A 22252-nucleotide genomic window follows, 5' to 3' on the forward strand; every position below is an offset into this window, starting at 1 on the left:
AAGAGCCTAACTGTAGGCTGCATGTTGACATGCATGGCCGAAGCGTTATTAGTGCCGTCTTCCCCTTAGTTCTCCGTATTGCCAGTAATTTTCAATACAAAGACCACCGGACAACAGGTTGGTCGAAATATTCGAGTCTATACTACTTTCGCCCAATATTGCCACTTGGTCCTCATATTAACCAGCTGCGGTTGCATTAATTTAAACGGCCTGAAATTCTCTGTTCAGTATCCATAAAGCCGTTCTAATGACAAGTTAACGTTGCGTACTAAGGTTTTAAGGTTAGATTTGACCAGTCAGTCGCAGCAGTGCAGATCACAACAGGTAGGGACAAAGTATTGGATTAAAGTTTCAGACATTTCAGAACTAAATGCCCCAGATTATTACTGACCTCATTCATAAGGTTTCAAATCATCCGTGTTGAAATTCGGTTAAAAAAGGATTATCAACGTAGCGTGAACGCAGAGCGTTAAAGACATAGTGGTTTGGCTACTCGCTAGTAGTACGAAGTAAATGTCAGTCCCAAATAGCCTGGGTCATTGCATCGCATGCGGTGCTTCGGAGGGCTCTCATCACAGGCTCTCAGGAAATGGAACAAAAAGTGGACTTTTGAAACTCCTGTCGTCGCAGAACCACTCAACTTAATAATATATTAGATAGAATGTTCATACAAACTAGAACAAGTCGGTAGTTGAGCAACTGAGGAAAAGGGATGAAGAGAAAACGAGGAAATATACTAATATGGTGCTGCATACCATTTGAAATCTGGAGGAGGTTCTCCAGTTGCAATCGCTTCCAGGAATATGTTGTTCCCTTCGAGCACTGTGTGATCACGGAGTTCGCGCGTGAACTGAGGCAAGCGGAATTGATGTTCCTCCAACACGGACAACACACAAGAGCAACGAGCTTCACCCGCAGCGTTGTATGCAATCACTGTATACTGACCTAGATCTTCTCTTGTCACGTTCTCAATCACAAGCTCAAGATGTCCGCTTTGATTCTGAACAGGAAAAAAGCAGTTGGTTGACTTGAATACAACAATCTCAGACCAGAAGATTGGTGAGATTTTAAAAGGGCTTTGTGGCTCGAGAGCAGATCATTTGGAGAATGAACGGAAGCATTGTTTCTAGCTATCATAAACTATTATCCTATAAAAAAGTGATTAGTGTGACTATTATAAACGTAATGTTTTGAAATAGGTACCTTTTTTCCAGTTACACTAACTCTTCAAACTGCGCAAACCAGTAAGGAAGAGTGTAGAAATCACTTGACGGACGGATGCAGAGTGTGGAAGAGACCGCCACTTCCGGGACTTTTTTCATTGCATGGAATAGTAACAGGCTTGATGGTAATGAGGAATGCATTAATTTGCCTAGTTCTTTCAAACCACAAGGAATACAGTACTCGGCACAAAACTTTGTAATTTCAGACCACTCACTTATCCCGACAACTGACTTACTTTAGCCGTTATCCTTGGTTCCAAGTTAGTGTTGATCTCTACTCCGTCCCTTTGCCAGATCACAGTTGCCGATGGTTGGGCTAGTACAGAAGCAGCAAGTCGGATATTCCCTCCAAGCACGATTTGCTGATTACGCAAACGACGGGTGAATTCGGGTAAGCGGTGACGAATACCCAGTGACTCCGATCCACCTGGCATTCCGCGATTGAACAAGCCTGAGAGAAGATTGACCCCAACAAGATTACTTTCAGTAAAATATCCTGAAAGCCAGCTGACTAAATGACACTGACGCCGAAAAAATACACAAACATTCTCCGAACAGCACCCCAACATCAATTGGAGTTATCAAGTTGTCCGAAATGATACGTCTACACGACGNCCTGTCACTTACGCAATGAAAATACTGAGTAGTTCGGACATCAGTCATTCAGAGGTCTGTTTGATTCATTGGCAAATTGTTCAACTAAATTATTAGGCATTTCTTCTTCGTTACGTCAATCGGTCTAGGAATAAATGCATCGATTTCCATTCGGCGCTTAAGCACATAATTACAAAACCGCTGAGGGTACACTCTGCACCTAGATGTATTTTGATTCCCCTAATAGACGTCTCTCATTGAGAGGTTTTACTGTTCATTGGTCTACCCACCCTCTAACCTATCTAGACAATCTTCCCACTGACGAAAAGTCGGAATGTTCTAATTTCATCCTCACTGGAACTCATCAGGACAGAAAATCTTTTAACTGAAGGTTTTTTTTGAAGTTCCGCTCTGTCAATTACTCGTCGGAAGTAACATCACTTACCTGTGACCACGCCCAAGATATTTTACATCCTGGAGTTGGTTCTTTTCAAATGGAGTCTCAGTCTCGACTCGCCTTTGCCCTTTCATTCTCATCATGAATTGTAACATGAACGAACGCTATCGTGTGCGTGCGCTTTTCTGGTTCTCACCATAAGCGTCTAGCAACATTTAGGCCCTTCATGAGAAAAGAGCAACTATCTGGATGTAGTAGTGTCCCATGCTGTCCCCACCCAAGTGCCCTAGCGTCCGAAAAAGACAATTCAACATAGAGCCCAACAGCATAAAAGATTACCGAACATGATTTTATCTACTGCGTTTGTAGGTCAACAATTTTACCGATTCCGTTTCAGTATCACTGAACTGCTGTAGTTAAGCGTGAGATCATATTCACTTGTTCCCAAGTCGTTCAGTTATCCGAAAGCAGTTATGGTTTTGGCAGAAGCGAGCTAATTGCTGGACAACAAGTGGCGTCCTTTTGTACTTGCTTCAAATTCCACATGATCACTTAAAACAGAGACGATTCGAGCTTCGTATCTACGCTTCTGGGTCCCAAAACACGCGGCTAAATCTTAGACTAATCAAAAATGGGTAACCTGACCATGTACTTGGAATGAAAACTGAACTAATGATATGTGAGTAACTGCTTTAAATTTATCTTAGTCTTACCTCGTACATGCAGAGCTGCCTCCGTGATAGCTGTTCCGGCAGCACTGGTAGCGATGCATGTGTAAGTCCCACTATCTCGAAGTAGGGCATCTCTTACAAGTAATGTGTGGCTTGTGGTGTTTGTGGTTGATCGCTCGGTAGACGACTGTGACACAGTCAGCCGGATTCCATCGGTCAGTAACGGTTTACCGTCTTTCAGCCATCGAACTGTCGGTGCAGGTTGACCGCGAACACAGGCCTCGAAGCGAGCAGCGCTGCCTTCGACCACAGTGGTACTCGTGAGTTCAACAAGAAAATGAGGCGCCTCATAGTCTTCGTTTAGCGTGCCTGCAAAAATTGGAGCACAAAAATGTGAATAGTTGACCTGTTTGGACGATTGTGTGAATGTTTGAAGAAACATTCAAACCATAGTAATGCCCACTGAAATTCACTGAATCGGTTCAGGTGCGGAGAAGTTCAAGCTTAGTAAACGTTACTCAAAAATTAGTAGCATATAAATGGCCGACCTACCCAGAACATCAACAACGGCCGAACATGACTGAGAGCCGTGTTTGTTCGTCGCAACCAATGTGTATAGACCGGAGTCAGCTGTATTCAGACTGACCAATTCCAAAGTCAACTGAAGCTCTGAGCTGTGGAGCCCACCCGTTTCTTCTTGATAAAATCGTCTTCGGGTTGAAGCAACTAGAGGCACACCATTGTGTAGCCAGGTGCAACGCGGAAGTGGTATTCCAGCCACTGGGACAAGAATGGAAACATTTCAGGATTATTGCATGAAAAGAAGCCAGATTAGGTATCTAGGTTCTTCTGGGGAAAAAAGTAGCCAAATGCTTCTCCTGAGTGACTGAAAATGGGGACCGATTTGCTCCATGTTTTTGTTCCTGTTATACTCTGCACTTCTTGAAAACAGATTACAACTGGTCCTTATTCGGCTGTTTTACTGACAGATTGTTTTGTCAGAAGTCTGGTAAGAACCATTAAAAATCTTTTATGCCAACATATTACCATCATGTCAGTCGTTCGGGGCAGAGAAATACAAAAAACATCAGTTCAACTCACCCTTAGCCTTCAATTGTATTCGGTTCCCGCTAGCTGCTGACACGTCCACCAAAGGCAAGAGAATACGCGCCCCCAACTCTTCAGAGGCCTGAAGCTCTATTCGGCTTGATGGTCTATGTGGGGCTGCTGTAAAAGGAGAAATATAGCAATCTAACCAGGTGCCAACCGTGGCGGTCCAAAAAGAAGAATGAGTCATGATAAAAACACTTCGCTGAGTTCAGCATATCCAGCTAATCTTTGGGTTTCATTCATCCGACTGGTTGGACGCCACTTAATTATATGACGACTGATAAATAGCCTATTTCAGCGTATGGCTATTTTCCCTGTGTGTATACGGGTTTTAGGTTCAACGTGTGATGACATAGCACTCTTGGCTATCTGGTGGCCTTTATCGAGACTGAAACGGTTATACAGAGATGTAAAGTTTCAAGTTGTCCTTTAATCAACCAGTAATTGTTTTCCCGGAAAGTATCAGGTAATTCCAAGTTAAGTCGGGAGTACAAAGGTTTGTGGATCTGAATGAGTGCATAAATTACGGGAATGTGTGAAACTCTCAAGTTCTGGTGCCAAGGCGACATGGTGTAAATCGTTCGTTCTTATTTTAGAGTCCTAGAGTTCTGCCATCAAATTTTGGGCAGACCGCAAAAGTACAGGTATACCTCAGTTTAGATAAGGAGGTAATGTTTCGAATACCCAGAAAGACTGCTTTGATCGACCAATAGCTTATCTGTAGTAATATCAGTCTATTATGTACACACTTCGCTCTGTTTGTCCGTTCTGATGGGCAGGCGAGCTTGCTGCTTGTCGGAAATTCAGTCAATAGGATAGTAGTTACAAATAAACTTACCATATACACGAAGGTTGGCCGAATCGGATACTTCACCGTACTGACCGACGACCCTAACTTCGTATGTTCCAGCGTCATAGGTGGTCACCTCATCGATGTGTAGCCTGACATCTCCAGTGTCCGGGTCAAAAGTACACATGTAGTGCTGCCTTTGTGGTTGGGTCAGTTTGACCGTTGGTTCCGATAACTTCAACTCTCGGCCGTTCAAGTACCAGTATATTTTCAGGTTTGACATTCGATCCAAAGGAGTTGTGGACTTACGTGGGCGAGGCAAATGTACTGCACACTTTAGTACTGCTGGCCCACCCTCCTCCACACTGACGCTTCCCATTGGAGTGAGGATCTCCGGGGCTTGACCTCTGGCGGTAACATGCGCGTGAACGACTATATCTTTCCGAGATTCGAAAACCTCTGTTTCCATCTCTCTCAGGTACTGTTGAGAATGACGGCGACGACGTACAGAGATTAACTCTTCCACCTCTCTCTCATCCTGCTCTGCAGCATGACTAGCATCAATCCAGCGCAACAGACGTGTGTATGCTTGTTTGCTGATGCTCTCGGCAACATTATGCGTTAATAAATCTTCGTCAATCAGGCTCTCCCCAGATAAACGCTGTCGACCAGTTAATGAAGTAACTGATGGCCTGGGTTCCGCTTGCGTTGTAATCGAAGTTAACCATGGGTCTCGCAAGGCTTCGGCGGCTGTCGGTCTTTTGGATGGATCTGGATGTAACAGACGTTTTGTGAATTTAACCATTTTCGGTGACAACTGAAGTCGCTCCATGCGTGTTAGTTCCGGGGGACCTTCCGTATCACCAGTTGTCCTGTTTAAGTCGAAAGCAATATAGTAAATCTGGTTACAAAAAAGGAATGTTTTGAAATAGTTACTTTCTGGATGAACTCAGTCATTACCTGCATAGATGTTGATAGTATATTGGTATGCTTGATAAGATATACGCTAGTGATAACTTACATCTGATACAACAGCAGGCCAAGTGACCAGAGGTCAGAGGCCGGACCGAAACGTCGTTGTTGCGGGGTTTCACTGCTCAACTCTGGTGGCATATACACTGCGGAACGGAATGTCAAACGAACCGGACGCTCTTNTCTTCACCGAGCGCTGGTTTTGCCTAAGACCTGCCAATGCAACTCTTTTCCGTGTACGATCCGTAAAGAAGATATTCTCTGGCTATGAAAAAAATCAAATACAGCGAAGGGCGAGAATCAGAATAAGGCGACATTTGAATTTATGTGCACCAAGTGCAATTCACCCAACGACCGATGTTCATGCACCACCAACCAATGAGATTTTTCAACAGGAAGAGAGGGTGTTCGATACGGGGACTGAACGATTTGCCATACTTATTCATAATGAGCAAAACATTCGGAATCTTTACGTGAACAAAAAGGACTGTGTTTATTCTTGGATAGAAGAATCACGTCTCTTTTTTTTTGGGGGGGGGGCACTCCCGTTTACGCCGTCAGTTAGCGGATTTCAATCGATTTTACATATGCACTGAGTGTTCCAATCAGATCAACATTGCATATGTTTATGTGCCCACAAAACTTGCATGTTCATACAGCTCTCCTGGAGTAGCTTAAATGCCGAACGAACCAAAATGAGCTCCGTTTTTTTTTCGATGGACCCCATTGTCACATAGGTCAGTGAGGTTTGGTTGTTAACTCTGCGAACGAACCTGAGCTCCGTTTTTTTTTTCGATGGACCCCATTGTCACATAGGTCAGTGAGGTTTGGTTGTTAACTCTGCCATGTACAACCAATCTGAAGAAGTGCACATCCTGCTGTGTGCTACAGCTGCTAAACTGACAGACCAACGGAGTGATACCCTCCACCTAGAACATTTTACTGTCGTCTCCCACTTGTTCTCACCGGTTTCTGACAGAAAACACAGATAAGAAATACTAACCTGCAAACCGAGATGAACGAATCCCGAACGATGCAGTTGGTTTGTCAGATCTAGAAGTTGACGTAGTATTTCGGCCGCCTTGGTTTCCGTCATTGTGATCCGATGACTCAACTGGTGCCATAAGGTGCCACCTGCAGTTACACTAAATGTTGAGAAAAGTAAGGTGGAGTAAAGTATAAGGACCTCCTTGCGAGTGCACTGAAATAAACAAACTAACCCGCTTTGTGCATCTTAACCAATACAGACTGCGGGATCAGGTATTGTCACAAAACAAAGCACCTTCTCTCTAATGGTAGGGCAGTTTGGATAGGTCCGGCAATGGTCACGGTGAGCAGTTTCCTTCAAGTTCATGCTTTGGCCCATCTTTCTCGTTAACTATTCAGTTACCAATGAATTGAATAAAAGTGTTATTTACGTTTCTTATTCCTGAAGCGAACTAGATACAGAGTTTCAGGACATGGGTTGACGCCCAAGAACCGGACCTGGGTTCCGCAGTTGCTAATGTATCACCCTGTTAACTGAACTACTCGTGGCACGCACATAAGCACTGAACAGTAGAGCTGCCATAAACAGTGTGAGTTAACCACTAATCACTCACTCTTCCATAATCGCAACGGTTCGTCTTGCATCTTGATAAGCCTCGTGGAACTTCGCAAGTGCTCCATGCTGTATTTTGGTGAGCAGCTTTAGTTCCTGTTCGGTTCGTTGTCGCCTCCATTCATCCGAATCTGTTAAGCTGGTTCTACTCAAACTCAGTTGAGAGGTCACTCGTCGATCCATCAGACGACCAGTGTCCATGGCACTCACTGGTCTTGGTGGCAAACTATCTCGTCGTGCCTGTTCCGATCGATAGCCAAGAGCACTGGTATGCAACCTCTCTGTGGAGCCTCTCGAAGTGTCCACAATTTTGGCCAGGTAGGAGCGGCCGGTAGATTTTTCAACAAGACGATACAGGCCGGCGTGTTTTGTTCTGTAATATAAGCACAACAATATTTTGAGGTAACATCAGAGTGAATTTTTCTGCAGTACGAAGTTGTCGCATAGCATTCTAACAAATGACTGACCAGCATAAGATATCTCACGCAACCTGCAAAACTCACCGAGCAAGTTCCTCCATGATCGTATAGCGGGATTCAAAGGACCCATCGGCATATGGAAGCACCTCGTCCATGACATCGTAGACTGAAATGCAGGCGTAGTTGTTCGAGTCAATTTAGGCGACTACTTACGGAGTAACCACAGTAACTCAAGCACTAGTCCGTCTTACTTGACACCGTTGGTTTAGTTTATCAATATCTCTACTATACTTCAAACTGATCAGTGACGTACCATCTGTAATACTATGCGTCGGCAGTTGAACAGGATCGGATGGTTCGCTGGCTGGACCATAACCATGCCAGTTTTCGAGACAGACACGGAAGCGATAGGTCACCTCTGGCTCTAACGGGCTCCGTACCAGGATTTGTGTTTGCTCAGCCGGTGTACTTCCGAGGAAGTTCCATGATGCACCTGGTTGTTCACGACGATACTCAACTCGGTAGCCAGTGTACTTAATTTCGGCCTCCAAACGACTGGTAGGGAGTGGTATATCCCAGTAAATGACGAGGGTACCCGGTCCGTGAGGAAGCACCCTGGGTTTATTCGGACGAACATGTGGTTTATCTGAGAAAGTTGTGGACAGAGTGAAGTTTTATGGGTCAATAGCAATCGTTATTCAGCTGCATAGCAAATAGTAACGTCGGTAGGTTAGATGATGTATCAGTGTTAGCCGAAACCTAACTGTCAGGGCTTTCGCGAAGCTAATGGACTAGGAGTTCCTGTCATTCTGGCCCGACATACAAGTCACCTGTTATTGTTGTTACTATTTCACGGACTTTACAATACTCCAGCTACATCCATTTTTCGTTCACTCACACGTTTCGGGTAAGAAAACATAAGGGGCGGGCATGATAACCTATGGGTAACTGAAAGACTGTCGCCGACTTGTTATATATGAATTAGATCAAGCAGGCTGGAATTAAATTAACGCCTCATTTACTTTACCGGCCGAAATGAGTTGTGTTACCCAAAAGGCCGCTCCTGTGTGCAACATGGTCGTGTGACTGTTACTGATGAAGCCTCCACTTGCGCCTACTGACCAACGGTGGACGGCTTGAGATCCAGCTTCAAACTTAGGATCTTTTCCCCGCCACTAATGCAAAAAGTGCATGTGCGAAAAGTTAAGCTCCACCACTTTTTGCCAGCTCCAGTTTAATGTACGCACACAATCTAGACCTATTTTTGAGGAAAACAATTCCTTATCCGTATCTAGGCTCATTTTGTGTAAAAATTTTCTCCGTTCGGACATAAAACCTTAATTAAACTTTCTGACGCTTCCAACTCTCGTTCATGACAAGGAGACAGCAAAGCCACGGAGTGATCCATCAGCAACGTTTATGCAACAAAAGCCACCAAATAACACTTTCAACTGACAGGTGGAGGTGCAATGCCCGACAGTGTGGGCAAGAAATCGGTCTTCGAAAGGGAACTTGGCTGCAGCGGTCTAGGATGGACTTTAGGACAGTAATTCTATTCATTTATTACTGGTCCAAAAATTTGCCAAAAATCAAATTCTGCTCAGAGGAATTATCTATTGGCCACACGACCGCTGTTGACTGGAAGAACTTTCTTCGCGAAGTTTGCGACTGGTGGATTTTGCAGCCTCCAACAGTTATCGTCAGCCCAGGTCTACACGTCGAGATAGATGAAATGCTAATATCTCGCCGTAAAAACCACGCAGGGCGAGTCCTTCCCCAGCAGTGGATTTTCGGAGGGATCTATCGGGAAACTAATGAAGTGTTCATGTATTCAGTGCCAATTTCATCCTCTTCAATAAAAATTAAAAGTACAAATTTATTTCCCTCCTTTTTCTAATCTTTTTTGGGTGGCGAGGGTTAATTTTTTGGCGGGGCTTATCCGGAAAAGATCCCAAACGTCGCCTGCTGACTATTATGGTGAGATCAATCCTGCAGCACAAGGATAAGCAGTCAGAGATTTTTTCCATCCAGATCGTGTGTACACTGAACGGTTGACCACGGAAGCCACGAGATTAGGATAATGATAGAGGTCAAGGCGAATCAAATCACGAGAACCACAAGCAGGTGTATTCAGATGAGTGAGTGCCACATCAGGGGTGGGATTACCTCTGGGTGACAACGATCCAGCTCATGTTTTGGTTAGACTAACACATACATCAACCAGCTTGACAAGTGCTTTAAAATGTAAACAAAACATACGTACACGTGTGTCTGTGCACTGCGTTCACTGTGTGTCCCGATAACTAAGCGAGCATTTTGGATGGTACAAAACGGTGTACAATCTTGTGCGCAAAGTTTTGATATCTTAATTTCATCTCGCGTTACGATAAAATTGCTATCAGAACACTGAGACTTTGGAATTCAATCTGGAACGTCCTAAAATAGCTCCAGAACGGCTTAATGCATCCTTCAAAGATCTTGTCAACTAACTGCATGCAAACAAGTCAGTCATAAGCACCACCCCTTGGGTTGCGGTTTAATATTTCTGAAGGTTTACACATGTGTTCGATCAAACGGTAAACTAGTAAGCAGCACAGTTCTCCACACCTCTATTAGGTATGTATGAGATTACTGGAATCCATCTGCCTATAACCATTTTGGCGTTCACAGGGGTAAAAAAGTGGAAAAAAATGAGTGAAGGTAATAATAATACCAACACTTCAAGTCAAATGAAAAGAAGAGCTCTGCGTATCCGAATGACGATGTCTAGTGATAAATTGCAGTGGAGTAGCCTAAAAATAAGGATGGGGCATGCAGAAATGCAATGTCAAATGCAGATTTCATCCGTAAGCTCCTAAAATATTACGAAAACTGACGAAGTGTGACATGCACAGTACAACGAAGAATCGCAACAGCAAGTAAAACATTGATGTTACCAAGACCGTAGAACGGTGGTTAAAAAACGCTGTCTTTACCAAGTTTCAACTGATCTGGATGTGCAGACGCAAAAGTGCATAGAAGAAAACGGTGCCGTGGTGACCAAAATAAGGCTAGTTCTTTTCGCAACACAGCAAGTCTCGAGTTTGCGCACCGTTCGAAAATTCTAGTCGTAGGAATTACCACAACTGGGACCAGCTAACTCTGCGGTCTAATCCGCAATCTTGTTTGGAAACAGACAAAAGCCAAATCACTCAATCAAGATCTGGCGGGCTATCGACTCATGCTCATAGATATCCAATTAGTTCTTTCACCTGAATAGAGAAAACTGGATGGAGTCTAACGATGGGTAGGTTTTTCCATACGTACCTGTATTTAGTCTTTGACTAAGTCTATTTGGCTTCACAAGATCAAGAACATGGCTCAAGATTGTAGCAGGCTAAACAGTGAACGATCCTTGCAACCATCTTAGTTTGACCCAGTGGCTTGCATTTACCAGCGTCAACGCTTTTGAATGCTACTGTGTTACAAATGGGCCTCGGTTACTATGTCGTATTGTCACAATTTTTGTACAATTCTTAATAACTGCACAGTCTCCTGATTTTCTGGAAATCCGCGAGCGCGTTTCACAACCGATCTAACAGTGCAACAGCTTAGATATGTCCATCTGTACCTCAAATGGGCCAGTCGGCTCAACCGACACTAGGAAGGAAGTGTGCATCAAGTGGTATACTATGTTTCAGCGTTTCTGGTCCACGCTGGAGGCTTCCGTAATCCAGCTATCCATGTGGCAATCACCTAGAGTGCTTGTGACCTGAGCTTAATATATTGCGTGCCTGAAGACTGGTAAATTAGGTTAGGATTTCACTCGACTGTCATGAAAAGGGAGCAATCGACAGTATCCTGTAAACTAACGGTTGTCGGACTAGACTTATTTGATAAAATGTACTAAATGTAGTCACAGAATACCCATTGTTGAGCCTGACAGCATTTCTGAGTGCCTGAAGTCCTGCCAAAGGTTGAACATGCATTACACTAGAGTACAAAACCGGATACTCAAGACATCGCTGGGGAACCGGGGCCGCGAGCCGAATGCTTCAAGCATACAGCAAGAAGAAAACCTCATTGACAATATTTTTCTGGCCTTAACACGGTCAAATAAAAGTTCTAAGATGAAAGTAACTGTGTGTGATGGTGTCGTCCGCTGGACCGGTTTAGTTGTGCCGTTGAGTGTTGGGCGTCCATCAAGTGGAAGGGACGAATCGGGGTTGATTTGTGCAGTCATTCAAATCGACTAAGGAACGACTGTAAAACAATCTAGATCTGTTGAGTCGATAAACTCCGTTTCACCATATCAGTGTTCTGCAACGACGGACTGGTGACCTTTCAGCCGGATTCGTGCAACTGGGCAGCCAGGTTCATATTCAAGGACAAGCCAATATCTGAGGACTCATTTAGATAAAGATTCGATTCTAGGTAGCAGGCTACCTATACGCACCTATATGCACCTACTGGTGCCAAGTGCCGATTAAAACAAACTTCATTAGATCCTTCAGAGTCCGCCTGATGAGTTGTTTCACTGTTGTTTTTGAAAACTAACAACCAATACACTGGGAGTGTTCATCGTCTCTAAAGTAAAGCAAATACCTGTTCCTGTAAAAACGTCAATTGAGTCAAAGTGGGACTGTATGCTTACTCAACTGCACACTGAACTCAATCAAATGGGGTTATAAAACATGCAGGCCCCATAATGTTTTTTAAGAAAGGATTAAAAGAAAGCCTGTAGTCGAACTGACCGCTCTGGTGTTTTCTACTATGTTCATCACAGATACATGGGGTTTTGGTTAAAGGAGTCCAGTTGGCATGCCAAGTGTAACTTACATGCATAGCACCCAATGCATTGTGCACACCGAACAGAAGGGTTGCATGCAAACATACCAGCTACACGAAGTCGGAAATCGAGGTAGTCGCGACCAGCTTGGTTTTGAATCCATAATCTGTAGACACCTGCATCAGTAAGGCTGATCGAATCGACCAAAAGTTCGACCCAGCGAAGTCCTTCGATGATTCGAAGTCGAACCCGAGATTCCAGTGACTCGGGGAACTTCCCGGTGTCGGCAAGTGCAGGTATGCGAGTCAGTCGCTCCAACCAAACTTTAGTTATCCATTCATGACCCTGAGTACAGTCCCAGTCTTCTAATGGGATGCGTAGCTCCCAACTATCGCCATGTTTTACCTCGAACTCGCGCACGTCCAACGACCAGTCGAAACGACTGAAGCGTGGTACGGCTGTGAGAAAGCAATGAATATGGACGACTGTGTGAACGATAGGGACGGTCGTGACTTCAGTTTACAAACGCCACGTTGGTAGTAAAAATTACGCCAATCAATTAACACAACATCCGAAAGGTGGATGTGGAGATCATGTACTCACCAGTTGCTTGTGACTCGCGGCTACTGAGTCCTCATAAGGGAAACTTACTCAGCACGAAACCCAAATCCGGTAACTCAAAATGGTTTAAATAACACTACTTGTTCGTATCTGAAGTTCTGTCGGTAATCTGAATCATTAAGTTGAAACCATTTTGCAAATGCATTGCCAAATTTAATTCAACACACCATCATATTTTCCAGTAGGGCTTGAGGATGAAGCCAAACTGTATCGGAAAGCTGAGAACCATTGTACAGCTGTTCCGTCTTTTTTTGGAAATAACCAACTGTGTGCGTCTCATGAAACTACAATGAGTTTCGAACTTGTCACATCCTGGTTAGTAGTTAGAACACTTAAGTGTCCGGCCACGAACGACTGATTAGCAGTGTGATAAGCTCTCATAGCGCCACTCATCCTTCATCACGAAGCCACATCACGTAGCCACGTATTGACTGGCTCCTCGAGTGACGACCCCTCAGAAGGGAATTTCACTCATCTTGTGAAACTATTCTTCCTCTCAGTTATAGACGGATGATGGTACGGGTAGATTTGGTAGCTGGTGGCATCACCATATTGGTCCTGACCATTAGCGCGTTCTTACTCACTTTCAAGCACGGTAGAGTCCTCTTCTACTCTGAACTCCGGTTGGTACTTCCGTAAGTACAGCGCTGTTTTCTGGGTGTGTAGCCAGAAACAGAAATTGGGACGCAAGAAACTGCACACTTCCGTGTAGTGTTATTGCTTCAAAGATTTTCGTGGATGTTGCTACACTAAAATGAATGAACAAGAGTGCCGTAACGGTTCACTGAGCTTTCACCCAAGCCAGTGGATGTGCACACGTTTTTCGGCTTCATCATATTATTGATCTGGGCGCTGTATCGATTAGTTCATTCAGGTTTTGGTCGGGTGATGTTTGTCCACCAGACAGTGCTCTCGTGACCCATTGTAGTTCCGTGAAATCAGACGCACAACAGTAGTTCTACATTCATGATACCGATCACAACAAGAACCAAAAGACGAAAAATAGTTGTTCGTTCGTTATGAGTTCCCCAAATAAATGCGTAATTCGACAGTTGCAGCATAACCAAATACAGTAAAAATGATGTTAATCTTTACGGCAATTCGCTTCAAACCGCCAGCAAAAGCAAACACAGCCGACAGTAACCACAGTAAGAGTAATGACACGAACGGAAGTTAGAACATTGGAGTCCCACCTGCCACCACAATTTCCCACTTGTTTGAAACCATTTCATAAGCGTTCCATGCACGGCACTCCAGTAAACCTGCATGATTTCTTTGAACCCTGTCGATCGTCAGTTCGAACACTCCGGCTCCGACTCGACCAACGCGATAATCCGAAGAAATCCGATCGTCCAGTCGGATGTGATTCAGGTACCTATGGATGGGAGCAGAAGGCAATTTAAAATTGAAAGCACATCTGACCAAAAACTGTCTAGCAGGTTTAGAGTGTCCGTGGCGCTACCTAACTGGAAAATCCTGGGAGGAGGGGCAGCATAACTAGACTCACAAAAACAGAACTGGACCCTTGTTCGAGGCATCAGGTAAACCAGTCCCTTCGCTCAAGCGTGAACACAGTCGCATGTGCGGACATGATAACTCATATACGCCCAGCGTTCGCTGGTGAAGTCGTGGTAACACACTCGCCTCGCATATCAGTTGTCTGGAGTTCAAAGCCCGACACAACCGATGACATGCACTGCTTATGACATCTAATAAGAGCAAAACTCGAGTTCAGTACTTCCCCCCTTGTGGTGTGGACTCACCGGAACGATTGCGCCAGGACAGGAGGTGGATAACTGTTCAAACGAGTGGTGTGAATTCCGCAGATCCCGCGACTATTTCTAACTTGCGTCAATGTTGTTGACTCCATGGTCGTGGATAGTTGAGGCTTGTAATAGACATCTGCTGACGCATTTGTGAATACTCCCTCAGACTTCCGAAATCAACAATACCACTTGATATCCGAGGTTGTCTAACCTATGCATGATTGTGCACGTATCATGAACTAAGCACCCAACTTTGTAAAACCGTTCGCCATAACCGAATGGCTTCAGAAATGTGATACCTTTTTCTCGAATGACTTACCAAGCTACCGACGGTGTGGGCTCCCCTTCAACTTCCACAGTAATGACGAGGCGCTGACCAAGAACGGAGTAGATTATTCTGTCCTCCTTGAGATTAAGGAAGCGTATTGGCACACGTCCTGGAAAGGAAACGAGGACTGCTATTGAGTGAAGGTCAGTGTGAAAATGTGGAATCGACCTGCCACAAAGACTACCCCCCCCCCCAAGGAAATCTGAAACATGTAGCCANGGGGAATCCCCCTGCCACAAAGACTCCCCCCCCCCCCAAAGAAATCTGTAACATGTAGCCACAACCGTCATTCTCGTGAAATTTCGTCACTGGAGGGGTAAGAGAAGGTAGGATTGAAACTCCAATAAATTTCGTGACGAAAGGGCCACTGATGCGAAGAGAACTAACATCTGACGTGAAGTAATGGGGATGGTTCCAGTGACAACTGGGACTAAATAGACGGCGCCTCGAAATCCACAATAGCCGGGGGCAGCATCAAATGAACACCAAATAAAACACCCAATACATAGCGGTAGCCATTCGATAACCGATACTGGTACAGAATAGATGGACTTGGTTCCATCCTAAACTTTGTGGGCTATTATGAAGAACGGTGGATTCTTCAAAAAGGATTCCGTTTGTACAATGTTAAGAAGCGCTATAGGGGCTGGGACTCAATCAAGTAAGTAATATCCTCTAAACGATCTTTAGGAAATTATTTTCTAACAATAAATTGGAAGAAGTTCAGAACTCAAGATGAGACGTGGGAGCTACTTACGCTTTGGTGGTACGATTGCGATTGGTTCCTGGATCACTGCTGGAACACTTTCTGCCTTATCGCAACTGGCCGTCACCCGAAATTGCCATTGACGTCTCTCTAAATCCATGGAGCTGACTGGTCGCCGCTTTTTACCTGGCAAAAGATCGCGGGATTCCAGAGCAACTGCTTTCGAACTCATCTCATCCACTTTAGCCCGGGAGACGTAGTACTCAGTTCGAGCAATATCCTTACTTACAACCAACCAGTCGGTAATCAAAGAGCCGGACGAATCGACCTCTCTAGCCTCTAGTTTGTATCGAACTCGCGTTAATGCCTGATCAGAAAGCTCTGGTGGCAACCAAGTAAGTTGTATGCCCTCTTCAGCATTGTCGGACCTCACATGAGCCCGGAGGCGCCTTGGAGCGGTCAACCAGGTGACGAGAGCTGCTTCAGACGTCTCTGCGAAACCACCCGTAGTGATTGCAGACGGTAGATAAGCCACCTTGGTACTTCTCGCTCCAGTCTGTTCATCCACTCCAAGAAGACGAAATTCATAAGATGAACCTGATCTCAATCCGAGGACTTCATAACTTGTGGTTCCTGGAGTCCAAGGTATTCGAGCGACGGGCTCCCAGATTCCCAACCTGTGTTGATCAATGAGTCTCTTCTCTAATAACATATAGCCGTAAGTCGGCACTTTCAATTCATTAGCCGTCCATTCCAGGAGAACTGACGTTCGCCCAATATGTTTCGCAATGAGTCTATCAGGAACGAAATTTCCAAGGTCGAATTCAGTGTCCGCAGAACGCCTCCTTTTGGCAGTCCGGTAATATACATCCTCCACACCCTCCCTGACAGTGACCCAATCTGACTTGAGGCTATCGTAAGACAAGGCGAATGTGTGTTTTGCTTCATGCTCCGAGACTTCCGAAAATATTGTTCGGATTCGGAACTGACTGGTTGTGTCTAACGGGGTGAGGTAGTGCAGCTCCCTAGTTCGACCTACTTCATACCACATACGCCTATGAGGTAAGCGTTGCTCAATAACATATTCAAATTGACTTTCCAGCCTCTCACGCCGGGTTGGCTCGATGCTTAATGGTAAACGGGGTGCCCTCCAGCTCAGGCGACAGATATCGGAGGACAGTCTATCAACACGCAGAGGACCCTGTGGTGCGGGAAGTTGAATTCGATCAAATGTGAGATCCTCCTGTGCTTCGTGACGAGATTCTGGGACGGTGTACAGCCGCATAGTTTGAATAGGTTTCCCGTAAATATCGTCTCTATAGGGTAGCACCCGGAATCGATAGGAATGTCCCGGAATTAGATCACCGACAGTCACTCCAGAGAACGGGGCCTGTAAATCTGTGGCTGGGATACGCGCCACTGTCTGCCACCCAGTAGGTAGATCGAGATCATAGAGATCAACAACGTATCCACTGAGAGGCTCTTTGCTGGGAACCCAAGTCAAGGAAACTGATGGAGTCTTGGTGTAGCGAGTGACTGGTTCAACCAACAGTTCACCGGTTAGGCGTATCGTGGATACTGGAAGAGAAAGAGAAAGTAACTCCTTGTCACCGAATTGTGTAAAGTACCTGTCGAGGAAATACTGATACGCATGAAGGGTCGCGTGCGATACAGCAACAAAAAAGAGCTTGACTAACACTAGTCCATAGCATCTGTACCAGCACAGAGAGGTAATACCATCCGGGGGAGACTTTTTGTAAACAAGCTAATCCCAGAAGAATCTAAAAATCCTCTACCAGTTTCCCATGAGAGTCCTTAACTCTGGGGATTTGACCACCATCTCTTTAGAAAGCCTAAAATTTTTCACCAAGGAGCGATTTCACTCTCGAGGACAATTTATGGCAAAATATGGAAAAAACACTTTCCAACGACACAAGTTTGGCACAGAAACGATTGCACCGTAAGCTCAAACACAGTTGCACTGGCCCAACAAACTGAAATCGAGAATCCTACTGTTACTACTCTATGTGTCTTGAATTAATCATTACATTGAGTTTGTCCTTCTCAGTGTTGCTACTTAGACCCCTTGCTCAGGCATAATTGATGGTCGTGCAATATTTATGCACAGTTTTTCGACTCCGCTGAACGATTTCTTCTATGGTGGTTGAGACAAAATCATCACAAACCGCAACATAGGAACAATGATTTTGACATTACAACGATCACGTCATCCTTCTCACTGAAATTGATTTCAGAAGGAAGGTATTTCTACAAGTGCTAAGCAAAAATGAAGAAATAATACTCATGACTTAGTGAGGAAAACTTAAGTTCCTCAGGAAATACAATCGATTGGGGAGCACTGAACATCTGAGGATTGTGTCGGAGCAATGTCATCAGCATCCTTTGCGAACCCCGCACAGAAGAAGCTTAGCGAACTAACGCACTATGAATAGGACTTACACCATTCCAGTCAAACGAACCGGTCTCATATCATACAGAGTCCCCAACCACGTGCAAGGAGGACTCCGTAAGCCCCAGTCAACAAAATGAGAAGATCCTACAGCATACCGTTTGACTGTAGCTTTCTCTCGTATTGTCATGTCATGCCATGTTGCCCACCAACTTTTCTTCGGCAAGTGTTTGGGATAAAAAGCAACCCCGTGTGTGGTGGATGGTGACTGGGCATGTGGCCTGGAAGGCACTTATTGCTGCTCTTACGTGCCGCTTCATGGCTGACACACTATGATGTTTCTAGACAGAATAGCAACAAGTAAACTTTCATGCCAATTTAGACTTCAGGCACGTTTCTGTCCTATTATTGTTCAGCCAAATTCTACCTCGGCTTCAATTCTCGGAGAGGCGAGTCAGATATCGACAAAGTGATTTTTGGAACCGGCAAGTCCTAAGACGGAAGTCCTTTGTTGAATGGCAACTGCTTCTAGTGCGATTTGTAAGTGCTCATGCAGGATATTACGGCTTTTTGTCACTAAAGACCGATGAATATTTTCTTTGAAAAGTCATTTCCGAAGTATCTTACACTTCTTTTGTGCACAGATTTTGGATCCCATTTATTATTCCCCAGGAAAGGCAAAACTTATCCTCCTCGGGCGAACTACTGTACTTAGAATTCTTCACGATCAACTCCATACTTCTTTACATCTGCCGTTGTGGCGTCACCTCAAATTCACCTTAGGAAGTTTCACTCACTTCGGTGTTGCTGTTAGTTCACCTGTTCGCAAGGCTGTGAAACATCACTGTGATTCAGAGGCTAGGTTCGACAGAAACTTACGTTTTGTAGATGGCACTTTGTAGGGTTCGGTCTGGACTGGTTCACTAAGTAGGGGCGCTGCACGGGATGAACGTCTTGAGAGTATCGATGTTTTCAATCTGTCGGGACCATGTCCAATAGACGTGACACGGAAAATGTACTGTTTTCCCGGTTCTAAATCACGCGCTTCAAATCGCGTTTGCCACGATTCTAATTCAGCCAAATGTTTCCACGTTGAAAGTTCCCCGGTTCTGTCCGAAACCGTCTGATACTCAATCAGATAACCAGCTGGAGGTGCTGAATAGCCCACAGTGGAACGACGTAAAGTGGACGGTATGAAGTCTTCCATGCTGAATGTCGTTGGTGGCAGCCAAGTCAATAACACACCTGGAGAGTCTCCAATCAGGGGTGCGACTCGAAGACGTTTGGGTGGTTCAGGTATAGCTATAATTGGGTAGATAAATATGAGGGCATTTATATAGAATAGCTTGAAGGAAATGTAACAGCTGAAAGAGGTGTATTTGACAATGACTGATAGACGGATGCTTGTATAAGTTAGACGACATCAGCGCAAAGACAAGCTATTAATCAAACGAAGCACTCACCCCTTTTTTCCGCGTCAACTCTTGGTATCCAGACGGGCTGTGGAAGAAGCGCGGGTTCGCTTTGTGAATCAGTTGTCTGGGTGAGCACTCGGAAGTGATAAAGTTGATTTACGGGCAACCCTGCGATTCGTATATCATATCGGCCAGGTACGGTTTCCGCAGTTATCGCAGCCGGACATCGTGCCACTGGCCACCACTGTTGACGATCCGGTCGCCATGACTCAACCACGAAATCGGCTGCTGAACGCATCGTGGATGGCATACCGATGGGTGGACGCCAGCGCAACACAACACTTCCGAAATTGGCATCTTCGGGTACTCCATCCACTGGTTTTTCAACTGAAATATCAACTAGCTGGAATCGTTCTGGTGATGGTAAAACTGGACCACTAAAGCTCGGTGGAGTAATGTGCATTGCAACAGGTAACGGTGTGTGAACTCTGCGATAATCTGCGGGTTTTGTCGCACTCCGTAGCGGCGCAGTCCAACTTACAATGTCGGATTCTAGAAAGTCGCCAGTCTCGCGCGAAGTGATAGGAGCAACTCGGAATTGATATGCTTCTACTGAAGATGGCGGAACAGTTGGTGTTGGCTCTACTCTATAGTGGCCTGCATCTAGAGCAGAACGTGACCGTGGAACGTGGTAGTCGTATGTTGTGGGGCGGTAGACAAATGATTCTTGTCCAATCGGCAAAGTGCCTATTGGATGCCATCCAAACTCACCGACACGTCTAGCTTCTAACAAATAACCAAGATCTGATGTAACAGCAGGTTCAAACGCAGGACGGCCAATTCGGGTTGCCAGAGCAGGCGCGGAGCGCGCCAGCTGTGGCCAGCGCAGCTCTATCTGAGGAGGCTGCTCAACACTGGTTTCAGATATAACGCGAGCAATGAATTGACCCGGCTGAAATCGCGGCAAGCGGGTGCGAAGGTCCCGGTCAAGAACAGGTTCAATTCTAGTGACCAAGGGAGCACTGAGACCAAACTCATTCTCGGCTCTTACGCGATACAATACTGGGGCGGGCTTGTATGTGGCCCATTCATCTTCAATAGCGGTGAAGCGGTCTCCGGACTCAGTTCGGAACCGAGAAGGCGGAAGCAAAGGTACTACTGCAGAGGAAAGCGTTCCGGGCACTCGACCCAGTTCAACCCATTGAGCATCTGGTTTGTCAGCCTCAGCAGCCTCAATAACATAGGTTGCTGGGTGGGAATAGGTTTCACCCACCCCAAACCCATCCAGAAGCGGGGGCAACCATTCTAGTTGAACACCGGAACCGTATGGCAGTAGCTCAGAACGCAGTGGACCCCGGGGTGCAAGTGGTGGTTGTAGGTGGTAGGTGACACGAGATGAGGGTCTGCTGGAGGGTGCCGAAGGGCTCATGTCTTCTATCTGTAAGGGTCTGGCTGTTTCCAAAGGACTGCTAGCACCCATGCGATTGACCGCTCTCACACGATAGGAGTATGGTGTAGATGTTTGATACGTAACCCATGGTGACGGAACCAGTGCTCTAGTCTGTGTGCCTGGTACAGTGAGCACCTGAACCCAGTCACGCGCAAGAGCAGAAACTGGGCCACCGCGACGTTCAATCACATATTCGGTGACAGGTAACCCGCCAGTGTCCACTGGGGCGTGCCAAGACAACTGAACTGCAGTATCTTCAGGAAGTTTTGATGTTGTACGTCCGAGTAGACTGGAAACGGATTTGTCGATTTCGAAGCTGTCCAGTGTGGAAGAAGGCCTAATATGTGCGGGTGCTTTGGTACGAATGAAATCAGCTACTAACGGGCCTCGGGGTCTTGATGGGATATCTAAAAGAAGCCAAAAATGTACAAGTGAAACCACCTCCGACACAAATATCGTGCGTAAGAAAAGCTAAACAAAATAAGGATTGAACATAATGATCGGTTAACATGACAATTGACATCTCTACTTCTTCCGTGCACGAAACAGATTTAAATAAAATCAAGATAAACCCTGTACAATCACAAAAGGTGTCGAACACAGGAGACGAAATCTCACGCTTCAAACCGAATGTGGAAAATACCGTATGATTTAGCCATCGCTAAATTAAGCACACGAAGTTTCGCCAGTGATGTGCTGGTACAGTACCAGTATTCTCTCCAGTCACTTATTCAAACTTTAATACATACAACAGTAAGGCAAAAAGGTAAATATTTCGAGAAGAAAGCTTACGAATGAATTTTTCGCCAGGAATAATCACCACCAGGTCATATGGTCGAATGGGACCGCAGTGTCTTGGTATTACCAACCAGGATTGGTGCAATGGCCGGTCACGATCAGCTGTTCTACTATGGAGTGACCACCATCACACAGTCAGTTAATAAGGGGTCCGTTAAGGTAAATCCGTTGAAGTCGATTTTAAATCAGCAGTAAGGTGACTGGTGAATTTAAC

At 45.3% G+C, this 22252-nt stretch overlaps 2 protein-coding genes across 2 annotated transcripts in view; one reads left to right on the plus strand and one right to left on the minus strand.

Moving 5' to 3' along the window:
* T265_03094 (hypothetical protein) overlaps positions 1-5606 on the plus strand; it is a gene marked incomplete at both ends in the record, with an annotated part of 29391 nt that extends 23785 nt beyond the window's left edge. Inside the window, one exon of the mRNA XM_009167499.1 lies at positions 5429-5606. Within this exon, the coding sequence (XP_009165763.1) occupies positions 5429-5606 (178 nt within the window). The remainder of the gene's footprint in view (positions 1-5428) is intronic.
* The window catches only part of T265_03095 (hypothetical protein), a gene marked incomplete at both ends in the record, with an annotated part of 123412 nt that overhangs the window by 6962 nt on the left and 94198 nt on the right, over positions 1-22252 (minus strand). Inside the window, 16 exons of the mRNA XM_009167500.1 lie at positions 756-1000; positions 1460-1674; positions 2928-3254; positions 3438-3665; positions 3987-4112; positions 4834-5686; positions 6761-6902; positions 7359-7730; positions 7861-7942; positions 8090-8422; positions 12652-13002; positions 14359-14540; positions 15251-15368; positions 16017-17543; positions 19255-19677; positions 19839-21647. Coding sequence (XP_009165764.1) covers positions 756-1000; positions 1460-1674; positions 2928-3254; positions 3438-3665; positions 3987-4112; positions 4834-5686; positions 6761-6902; positions 7359-7730; positions 7861-7942; positions 8090-8422; positions 12652-13002; positions 14359-14540; positions 15251-15368; positions 16017-17543; positions 19255-19677; positions 19839-21647 — 7333 coding nt within the window. The remainder of the gene's footprint in view (positions 1-755; positions 1001-1459; positions 1675-2927; positions 3255-3437; positions 3666-3986; positions 4113-4833; positions 5687-6760; positions 6903-7358; positions 7731-7860; positions 7943-8089; positions 8423-12651; positions 13003-14358; positions 14541-15250; positions 15369-16016; positions 17544-19254; positions 19678-19838; positions 21648-22252) is intronic.

Source organism: Opisthorchis viverrini, assembly GCF_000715545.1.
Source record: "Opisthorchis viverrini unplaced genomic scaffold opera_v5_42, whole genome shotgun sequence".
Lineage (NCBI taxonomy): Eukaryota > Metazoa > Platyhelminthes > Trematoda > Opisthorchiida > Opisthorchiidae > Opisthorchis > Opisthorchis viverrini.